At 35.2% G+C, this 12,107-nt stretch overlaps 1 protein-coding gene across 1 annotated transcript in view; it reads left to right on the forward strand.

The window, feature by feature from the left end:
- Lrp1b (LDL receptor related protein 1B) overlaps positions 1-12,107 on the forward strand; it is a 2,087,209-nt gene that overhangs the window by 698,043 nt on the left and 1,377,059 nt on the right. Inside the window, exon 3 of the mRNA XM_045147485.1 lies at positions 10,053-10,190. Coding sequence (XP_045003420.1) covers positions 10,053-10,190 — 138 coding nt within the window. The remainder of the gene's footprint in view (positions 1-10,052; positions 10,191-12,107) is intronic.

Genomic DNA, 12,107 nt, shown 5'->3' on the forward strand with positions numbered 1-12,107 from the left:
GTGCTCTTCTTAGGTCAGCATATGCTTTAATGCTGTCTCAAATGATCTGTAAAATATGCTTATATTCTAGTTTTAGTGGAGTGGATTTCCTTTGGTGTAAATTCTGGAGAAGGGCTAATTTGATAGCAAGGACGTGTCAGCCTGTGTTTACTGGTTTATTATCAATCTTGTATACCTAGAAAACAAATTTTAGTTTTCTTACTTAGTTTTTTTTAACTTATCTTTCATGGACTTTGGGAATTTTTATGCATTGAGAATTCCTTTGACTGTTATCATTTGTCTAACATGCCAGCACCACTGAAACTTTTTTTGCAAATAATCACTTGATGTTAGTATGCCCTTAATTTTTAGGCCTAAGCTGAAAACTTGCATCTAAACCTTTATAATTATACCCTGTCAAGGAGAAGACTGGTAAAGCAATCCTCTCCCTTCATAAATTTCCAAGGAAGGTGTTTCTTAAGAGTGGCCAATGGCAGTGTCTCTGTGTGCCCAGCATTTAGCTTACAAGCAATCTCACATGTATGTGGATTCAAAGACGGAATGATTCTCAGCTGTCTGTCCTGTGGAACAACCAAATGACTGCTCCAACCCTATCCATCTCTGTAACAGGAAGTAAGACTGTCAAACCCTTTCTATCATATTTGATTTGGGCTTGTCTTTTCCTGTTAGGTGACAATCTTTTTAAAAGTATGGGCTGGAGAGATGGCTTAGCAGTTTAGCGCTTGCCTTTGAAGACTAAGGACCCTGGTTCAAAGCTCGATTCCCCAGGACACACATTAGCCAGATGCACAAGGGGGTGCCCGCGTTTGGAGTTTCTTTTCAGTGGCTGGAAGCCCTGGCGCCCATTCTCTCTCTCTCTCTCTCCCTCTCCCTCTTTCTCTCTTTGTTAGAAAGAAAGAAAGAAAGAAAGAGAGGGAGGGAGGGAGGGAGGGAGGGAGGGAGGGAGGGAGGGAGGGAGGGAGGAAGGAAGGAAGGAAGGAAGGAAGGAAGGAAGGAAGGAAGGAAGGAAGGAAGGAAGGAAGGAAGGAAGGAAGGAAGGAAGGAAGGAAGGAAGGAAGATATGAATTTATTTTCAAGGAGAATGAGATGTAGGGGTGGGGGAAGGGAAAGAGGAATCAGGCCTCCTGCCACTGAAAACCAACTCCAGACATGTGGGACACTTTGTGCATCTGGCTTTCCCTAGGGCCTGGGGGTTCAAACCCAAAGCTCTCAGGCTTTGCTAGTATGTAACTATCTGCTGAGCCGTCTCTCCAGCGCAGGCATCAGATTTTTTAAAAATTTTGATTTATTTAATTGAAACAGAGAAACAGGAACAAAGAGAAAGAGAGAGTGAGAGAGAGAGAGAATGGGCCCACTAGGGCCTCCAGTCACTGTAAAGGAACTCCAGATGCATGTACCACCTTGTGCATCTGGCGTGGGTACTGGGGAATTGAGCCTCAAACTGGGGTCCTTAGGCTTCACAGGCAAGCTCTTAACTCCTAAGCCAGCCCCATGTCAGCTTTTTGCTAAGTTTCCTTTCAAACAGGCAGGTGTACCACACTTGCCCAGAATTTCACAACTATAATCAAGTTTGCTCACATCATTACAAAGTCAAATAAGCCCAGAGAGGAGGAGGAACCTGAATTTGCTTCAGAAATTAACTACACTTTTTGTTCTGTTTCAGAAAATGTTCCCAAGTGGAACATGCATCTTCTTTAAAAAAAAGAAAAATTCTGAATTGAGTAAATCTTTTCCTCACAGAAACAGCTTTATGTAATGTATGAAGCATTTGTTGTGTTCTTGAGGATCCAGTACGTTTTTTGGAAAATTTAAGATAAAAATGAATTTTAATTTGTTGATTAAATATACATTTATTTATTTAATAAGTTAGTTAAGAGTCATCTGTAAAAGTAAACAATCCACCCCAAAAATATGAGTATCATGAAACACCCATCTCTCAAACAATGTTCTTATTTTAAAAACTGTCCTTTATTCCTATCTTTGGAGTTAACCCATTATTTCTATAAGAATCTTGACAAATCCTAGTTGACCAATTTGACTAGCAAACAGTAGGGAAGAATAAGTTAATTATAATTTATATATAAATATAAACATATATATATGGATATATGTATATATATTTGTGATTGCCTTTTAACCTAGGTGGGAGGAGGATGAGGGAAGAGGAGAAGACCATGGAAGATTTCTAAAACTTTTGATAAAACGGGTGTGGGGTGAGCCAGCAATCCCAGGACATGTGAATAATGCCTGGAGAAGAATGAAGGAAGATTTGAAATTAGTAAGTGATCTTCAAGGCTCAGTTTCCTCTGCTGTACTGAGATTAATGAAGGCAGTGCTGCAATGAAAATCATAATGCTGTGTTATCTATTTGCCCTTATGTTCGAAGGTCAGAAAGCGTAAAGTCCATGGGTCTAATCAGCTTGTTGTTTTTTCAAAAAATACATTTTTTCTTTTTTTTCTTTTTGAGGATAATGAGGAACAGAGAGATAGAAAGGAGAGAGAGAGAGAGAGAAAGAGAGAGAGAGAGAGAGAGAGGGAGAGAGAGAGAGAGAGAGGATGCCTGCCAGCGCCTCCTGATGCTGCAAATGAGCTCCACATATATTTGTTATCTTGTGCATTGGCAGAATTGAACCCTGATTCGATAGGCTTTGCATGCAAGCATGTGTAACCACCAAGTCATCTCCCCAGCCCTCAGCTTCTTACTTTTAAGAACATAATTAATGACAACATCTTGGCTATAGTACTATAATACTATTTCTTGGGCAGTTTGATCTGTATTGGCTTTTCAGTTTCAATGTGGGAGAGTGTTATGACAACGTATATTTGTGGTATTTAGATTCTAGCAGTAAGTTTTGGAAGAATCATGTGAGATAAGCTAAAGTTAGCAAATCTGAGACTCTGTGTTAACATGCTGCAATCATTTTGCTTCTAGAGCTGTGATAACTATGTTAGTGTAACAATGTAATATTTCTACGCACCTACTTGCACAGGAACTACTTCTCTCTCTCAAAAGTCTATAGATGGGGCTGGAGAGATGGTTTAGCAGTTAAGCGCTTGCCTGTGAAGCCTAAGGACCCCGGTTCAAGGCTCGATTCTCCAGGACCCACGTTAGCCAGATGCACAAAGGGGCGCACGCGTCTGGAGTTCGTTTGCAGTGGCTAGAGGCACTGGCGTGCCCATTCTCTCTGTCTACCTGCCTATTTCTGTATCTCTCTCCCTCTCAAGTAAATAAATAAAAATAAAATATTTTTAAAAAAGTCTATAGATGATAGTGCTTTGTAATGTGTCCAAGAAACTAGATCTGAATATTTGCATGCAAAACATATTTCAAAAGAAGCAAAGAAAAAATATAGCAGGTTAAACATGTGATTTAAACGTCCCCAGGAAAAGAATCTAAGAGAGTCATGTATTTATTTATACTCACAATAATCCACAGAATGGTTACTTACTATCTTATTGTAGAATTGTTTTCATCTGGCACAGTCTTTGTGAGTATCCTTTCATGTAAGCCATCATACATATAGAAGTTCTTTATGTTAGACACAGGAAATTTTTCTGTACTGTGATTTCTTATGACTAGATAGAAAAAAAAAACAGTGATTTTAAAACATGAAGCAAGCTTTTCAGAGCGGCAAATACACTTTTGTCAATGCTCTAAAACCCCAGGTGTCAGAGCTGGCCTGAGGGAGTGCAGCCAGAAAGAATCAATTACCTTTGCATCTCATCCAATTCTCCAGTCTTCACAGTATCCACGGAAGTATGTAAACACAAAAGCTATTACTGAAACCTGTTTCACAGAGAAATTGTTTGGTTTGCTTGAATTACAACTAGAAAGAGTACACATGAGTCTTAAGAGGGTCTTATTCATATTTCTCTTCACTCCAGTGTAATACTATAGATTATTCTAAAAAATGTTATGCATTAATATTGTTTTATTTAGAAGTCAGAGCTCATAAATCAAATTTTAATTTAATTTGAAATATTGTGCATTTGTTTATTTCTACTTGAATTAAAATATCATCTTGGCTGAGTAGCTCGCACACAAAAGTAAATTGTGGGAGGTTGTGGATAAAGCTCAATGGTAGAGCAGTTTCCTAGCATATGCAAGGCATTTGATTCAATTCCAAACATAAAAATATTTTAAAAATAAATTTATATCCAAATAGAAAAGCATGATCTCCTGTAATCAAAACAAGTCTGGAAAAGTTGTGTTCCTTCTCTAAAAACAGCATGCAGTCCTATGTTCTAATATTTGCAGAATATACACATATATATGTATAAAATATGTATGCATATATACATGTGTATGTGGTATTTTCATATTAAACATTAATTATTGAAGACAACATGAAGTAAATAATTTCATGCACTTGCTTTATGAATTTTATAAGTGGCCTAGATTACTGTATATTTTTTATTATGCAGCTGTGATAATTACCATAGTGCAATAATATAATACTTCCATACATTTAATTTCACAGGAATTATTTTTGCCTTCAAAAACACTTGAGATGACAGTACTTCTACAAAATGTCCAACAGACTAGATCTTTTGTGTGGGACGATATAATTTACAAGAAAATACTTTTAAAAAAAATATAGAGATAGTAAAGATTAAACATCTATTGTCAGGTTAGTCATTGTCAAGAAAACTGTTTACCTAATTTAATTATGAAGACATTAGCTATTTGTTTTTAAATAATTATAAGAAGTTTATGTTTAATATATATTTTTCATAAATTCTTAGTAGTCATGAACACTTGAATTTAATAGAGAGAAAATGCCTACCAGCTTAAATATTCCAAAACTATGCATTACAAGATACCTTTACCACTGAGAAGCTTTACTCATATTCCATAGTGATTTTTAGTCCTTGGTAATCCTTACTCATACTGTGCTTTACATGAATTATCCACAAAGAAGTGTTCATTTTAAATGAAATTTCATTATATTTGATTCTGATCTTATAATATAAAAATATCCAGAGCAATGCAATTTAAATTTTCTGAATCTAAAAGAAACTTAACTCTTGCATAAAGTAATTCTTCATTTGACCTTGCAGTTAGTTGTAATCAAGGTTTCCATTGCTAAATTATGCTAAACATTATAAGTATTGTAAGACAAAAATAAATGAACTACCATGGTCTTCAGGAAATATATGTAAGCATGCAAGTATGATATATTTATAAAATATGCAGAGATTTGCATATGCTTTGAAGAATTTTTTGCAAGTTATCTGAGTAAAGTAATAGTAATTATATCCCCAAAATTTCATAGCACATGCAAACGAATCCTAAAACCATACATTTGTTCCTTATGGTAATCTTCTGACATAGGCCTTATCCTAATTTCTAATTTTTATAACATAGAAGAAAAGTCTCAGTGAAGCTGGGCATGGTGGTGCACGCCTTTAATCCTAGCACTCAGGAGGCAGAGGTAGGAGAATCATCATGAGTTCAAGGCCACCTTGAGTATACAGAGTGAGTTCCAGGTCATCCTGGGCTAGAGTGAGACCTTACCTCAAAAGACTAAAAAAAAAAAAAAAAATTATATATATATATATATATATATATATATATATATATATATATATATATATATATAAAGGCTCAGTGAAGTTAAGAACTGTATCCAAGTTTAGACATTGACCAAGTAACTATAAAATCAAATTTAAGGGTTTGTTATCAAAATTCAAATTATTTCCACTTTATGAAACTATTTTTTCATATTTTTTTATGAAGCATCAGTGTTTGAAATTGCCCTTGAAGGACAGAATAGGATCAAGGAAGAAAAAAAGGAAGTTTACTTTTCAGATAATAGTAAAGAAAACTATAGAAGTGAAAATAAATATCATGTGTAATAGGAAAGCATAAAGGAACACTAAATGAAGTACGATAAAGATATTGAAATGAATTGCAAGTAATGCTAACTAAATTTCAACCGGACAATGAAATCAAAGCATGATGTTTTTGTCTTCACATGGCGAGATACTGAGTCATTATAAATTGAAAATAGTTGTGGGTTGAATTTTTATTAGTAAGAATTTGTCTACATATTAAGCTATAGCTTGCCAAAGAAAAGTGAACAATAACAAGAGTTATACTACTCTGTGCATTCTCTCAATAAACGCACGTCCTGCTCTTAGTTTATGTCAGATGACAGATGTACTAGTGCTCATATCAGATATCTTGTAGTCTAATGCTAAAGAGAAGCGCTTGAAAATACATCATGGCATCATGGAAAAGGACAGAATGAAGGGCTGTGGAGCTGAAGACTCCAGTCAACTACGGCAGGAAAAGTGTTAATAGTAGCCTTTTGAAAAAGAAAATGTTTCAGGTACCTATATTCTTATAATTTGGACTCAAATGAATGTATACTATATAAATATATATAAATTTATATGAATATACCAAGCATAATATATAACTATACATTTTTAGAAATATGGATAATAAATTTTAAGAAACATTGAATAAAACAATTTATACATTTGTAGTGACAGGTGTATAACAAATTTAGTAGCTTTATATAGCAGATATTATACAAATATGTGCGGAAATTACAGAGATATTTCTCAGTGAAAACATTTCAGCTAATGCAGCTACATGTGTTTCTTACATGAACCAGAATCTAAAGATTGGTAAAAGCAGGATTTTTTTTTAGTCAAAACAATTACTTAGACTTATAATTTGTATATTTTAAATTTTTTATTGATTTATTTGTTTGAGAGAGAGAGAGCGAGGCAGAGAGACAGAGGTAGTGGGCACACCAGGGCCTCCAGCCGCTGCAAACGAACTCCAGATGCATATGACCTTTGTTCATCTGGTTTATGTGCATCCTGAAGAATTGAACCAGGATCCTTTGGCTTTGCAGGCGAATGCCTTATCCACTAAGCCATCTCTTCAGCACTTATAATTTATATATATACATATATATATATGTATGTATGTATATTTATTTATTTATTTTTTTTGAGGTAGGGTCTCACTCTAGCTCAGGCTAACCTGGAATTCACTATGGAGTCTCAGAGTGGCCTCGAACTCATGGCAATCCTCCTACCTCTGCCTCCCGAGTGCTGGGATTAAAGGCATGCACCACCACACCCGGCTTATAATTTATATTTTTATAAAATGCTTTATTTGACTTTTAGCAAAGACAAATTTTGGAATTATTTTGCTTATGTAATATTTTGTTACTTTGTTTTCTAATTCTTTCAAAACACTGTTTTCGGGCTGGAGAGATGGCTTAGCAGTTAAGGCGCTTGCCTGTGAAGCCAAAGGACTCATGCTAAATTCTCCAGATCCCATGTTAGCCAGAATCACAAAAGTAAGGCAAGCACAAGGTTGCGCATGTCCACTAGGTGATGCAAGTATCTGGAGTTCTCTCTCCATCTCTCTCACTCTCTCTGGGGAAAAAAATAAAATAAAATAAAATAAAATAAAATAAAAAATAAATAAAGCATTGCCTTCTATAGTTCTAATATTTTTGTACTGTTCATTTCATTTTTTTGTAAGTATTGAAAGTGAAACATAAAAATTTTAGTAATCTTTATTTGAGATTTCTGACAGAAAACAAAAGAATGGAAGGAATACAAGACTACAAAAGACAACTCTGTAGAACATTCTTTATTGAAGTGTGATAATAGTAAAACCTTATTTGGTTCCTTTTGGGAAGAATGCTGAGACCTGATATAATCTTTCCCACAACCCTGTGAAGCACATCACTTGCCCAAACTTCTCATAATGCAAGATGGGAGACAGCATTGGGATCCATGAGTCTGACTCCAAAGTCTGTTAATCTCTATGCTGCATTGCACATATGTCCTATGGCTAACATATCCAATTCCTCCACTATTCCTTCATTATCCTGGGCTTTATTCCTTACCATCAGTAGCCTTCCATCTCTGCAACTACCTTAAAGGATAGGCCGCTCATAGCCTCATCTTATAGACAATAATAGCAAAGCTTAATTAATTAATATAATTAATACATCTTTTTTGGGGGGAGGGTAGGGTCTCACTCTAGCCCAGGCTGACCTGGAATTCACAATACATCTTTTTCATAGCATTATAATTAAAACTTACAGATGCTTGAATACAGACAGCTTCAGGGCTATTGAAACAATCAGCATCAGATTAATATGTGACTGCAGTCCACCTAGTGGATTTTGAAGCATGAGATAAGGTGAGCAATGATATTGGGATAAAGTAAGCATCTGCAGTGATGGAGGTGGAATTTGGGAATTAGCAGCTGACAATGCAGATAGACATATGATGTCAGATAAAGGATCAGATTTAGTGAAGTTCAGGGAAAGATGCCATTGGATCAAATCTTTAAAAACACAAGGGGTTCATATAAAGTAGTTTGTACTAGCAGGTAACATCAATGAGATTGTCCTGTTCACCATCAACTCACTACTGCTTATAAAACTGATTAGTGATGTCTTTGTGAAGCTTTTCTTTTCTTAATAGAATATATCAATCATTAATAACTATCAGTCATAATATTCAGAAATGGGTTAAAAATAGAATAACTTTTGACTTGATACAATTGCTCTTAAATTCCAATATCAGTTCATTGCCCTTTATCAGATTCTTGGCATCTGAATTGTTTTAGATTTGGAGTTTTGTACATTTTGAAACAATTTTACTACTTGTAGAGTAAACACAAAATTTACTAGTAAATAATTTGAATACCCCTAGTTTAAAAATCCACTGTATAAAAATGTTTAAAAGCTAAAAATTTCACAGATGTATGTTGGTGTTCAGATTGGAGCACTGTGGGTTTTGAGTTTTGGATTGGGGTACTAAAACTATAGAAATGTTGTGGTCTTGTCATTTAATATAAATATAACAAGAATCCTACTCACATATAGCCTTTAATCATCTTTCATAGTTGAAGAAATTGAGACTAGAGGTGTTTAAAGTCCTTGCTTAATTTACCAAGTAATAAGAAAGCAACTTTCACCGTTTATCTTATATTTCACTTGTATGTATGTAATGTGGTGTGTGTGTGTGTTTGTGTGTGTATGTGTGTTTAGTAGACACATAAACATGACCTTGCAGCATCCTCTGAGCTCCCCTTTGGAGGCCAAAGGAGATTGTTGTCTTACATCTTTATTGCTCTTCCACCCATTTTTGTTAGAGCCATAGTCTTATTGATAGGCTGAGAGGAGACCTTAGCCAAGGTGAGTCCTGCTCTCTGCTCTGCTTACACAGGAAGCAGTTAGCCACTGAGCCATCTTTCCAGCCTCACCTTCATGTTTTAAATACATATTTTTCTCAAGGTTTAAAACTGTATTTGTACTAGGCAATAGCTCAGTCAGTAAAAGTACAAGGACCTTTGTTTGGGTTCCCAGCACCATATAAGTGGCTATAAATCCTAGTGGAAGGCAGAGATAGGAGGTTCCCCAGGGCAAGCTGGCTAGCTGATATAGCCAAATCGGTGAGCATTGGTTCAATGAGAGACACTGTTTCAGTGGACAGTAGTTGAGGAGGTTGCTGACATCCACCTCTGGCCTCCATAAGCAGGCTCACATATATAAACACATTACAAGCACATACAAGCATATCACACACATAAAAAATGAAGAAATGAAAAAATATAGTTATGCTCTAATACACTGTTTTAAAAATGACAATAGGGGCTGGAGATATGGCTCAACAGTAAAGGTGCTTGCCTACAATGCCAAACAACCCCAGTTTGATTTCCCAGCTACCCATGTAAAATCAGATGCACAAGGAGGCATATACATATAGAGTTTGTTTGCAGTGGCTAGAGGTCCGGGCATGCCCATTCTGTCTCTCTTCTCTTTCTCTCTGTTTGTAAATAAATAAATAAATTTTAAAAAATAAGCAATTCATTTCCGATGTACCATATACAAATGAGAGTGTTAATCACATAGGTAAAATTTGATTTGCAAAAAGAAAAAGTCAGAATTATTTTCTGGTAGAAATGTCTGTAGTTTTATTGAGTAAACTTAAAGCTATCAATTTCTTGTGGTTAAAATAATGAAGCTAATAAATACCCTTTCTGTCATCTTACATGTTTTTAGGTCCTAAGGAGATAGAAATCAAGTGCCCCTTGAATCACATTTCATGCCTTGGTGTCAGTGAATGTATCCCTTTATCAAAGCTGTGTGACGGTGTGGTGGACTGCTCAGATGGGTATGATGAAGGAGTGCATTGCCGGGGTGAGTATATGGAACAATGCAATGCAAATATTAATTTTTGCATAGCAATGATAGTTCATAGTGAGCCATAACAGGCTTTTTCTTTCAACCATGGTGATGCCAGTTATTGAAAAAGCACGAAATTTATATCCAGTCACTCAATATGCCTTACAGAGATGTAATTACTGCATTTTATTTAAAAAAAAAAACATTAGCAAACACATAGATAGGAACCTGAGCTTTCAAATTATTATATATTTCATATGTTTTTTTTTGAGCATAGTGGAAATGAAAAGTCATGGTCACAGTAGATGGATAGCACATGAAGTTATAGGCCTGTTTATGTGAATCATTGTTTAAACAGAACATCTGAAGGAATACTTCTATAACTTAATAGTTAATAGGTATCTTGATGGAAAATGTATTCTTTAATATCATTTGTGCTGTTTTACATGATTCATTTTCTTTCTATTTTATGTGCTTTGTTTTATAAAGGAACATCTAAATTCTAAAATGATACTAAATAAATGACAAAATGTATATATAAGTTATCGATCTGGTTTATTCTAAACATTTGGGATATATTGGAGGGAATAAAACATGAGACTAAAAATTAAAAGAATCTAAGAAAAAAGTAAGGGATACATTTGAGGACCAAAAAGTAAAAGCATAAAGGAATCACTCAAGTAAGTCAGGTGACACGATGGGCCCAGAAAAGAACATATGAAACAGATGACCCACACTAGATTCTCATAGATGTGTATAACACAGTGAGACCTGAAACCAAGATGCTAATACGAATCCATTGTTCATACTGCTGGCAGTGGGACACAGACTAGGGGAGCTTGTAGAAACTGTAGATGTAGAAATGTGATATAGGAAAAGGTGCCAGGCACCAAATTTCCACTTTTTCAGGAGAAACTCACTGTCTTCCTGGGTTTAAAGTGTTCAAAGTCAGCCACTGTCGCTTCAAACAATGTACTGTAAATAATGTTCATGCCACACAAAAGGTACCCACACCCTGACAGAGGTTTCAGTCGGATGGTTTCTCAGATCTACAATGAAGTAAACTGGATTTGAGTCCAGATGGAGGGAAGTATTGAAACCCCAGAAAGATAAATCAAAGACCTAAAGATGCTGAAATACTGCCTGCCTGTATGTTACTAAAATCAATTGAGTTACTGGTCTTTTCACAACCCTTTGAAGAGATGCTTAGGAGAATACAAATTGAAGGTTCAGCAGGTTCCTTCTTTACCTCAGTTTCCATTGTTAGCCTTGAACTTTGAAAGGGTCGCATGAAGCGCCAACAGTCTTAGTTTCAATAATGAATGCACATATAATACTAATAAATTGGAAATTTTATGTTTATTTGAAGAGCTTGTGATGAAATGTATTATTTTAAATAATTATATGCTAAAAGTGATATTAATAGAGATAACTATCAAATCATAAAGGAATGAGATTTTAAGTCTAATTTTCATTTTTACAAATTGATTATATATTTTAGAACCTAATTGTGTCTACTTAAAATATAATGGAGGCTTCTTGTATTAGTTAAATATTTTTTCTCAGATAAAGATGTAAGACTAATTTTCTAAAACAATTAAAGTATCACTTTGACACTCATTTGACAAACTCTTAGAAGGGTGTAGACATGTTTGAATATCTTCTTAAAACATTTCAGTGATGATTTTCATATATATATAATGTAATTTATTTTGAGCAAAATCCCCTCTCATTAATTTTGTCCCCCATTCCTTGTCCCTCCCACTGGACTGCTTTTAACAAGGCCCTGTTATGCTTGGATTTTTTCATCCTCCATTAGGACATATTGGTAGTCCCAGTATTGTGCAGATGTTACTGTGAGATCATGTATGCCATGACTATTTACTGTCCAGAAAGCTGCAGTCCACTTCCTTTCCCATCCCCCAGCTCTTG

Source organism: Jaculus jaculus, chromosome 4 (assembly GCF_020740685.1).
Source record: "Jaculus jaculus isolate mJacJac1 chromosome 4, mJacJac1.mat.Y.cur, whole genome shotgun sequence".
In the NCBI taxonomy this organism is placed as follows: domain Eukaryota; kingdom Metazoa; phylum Chordata; class Mammalia; order Rodentia; family Dipodidae; genus Jaculus; species Jaculus jaculus.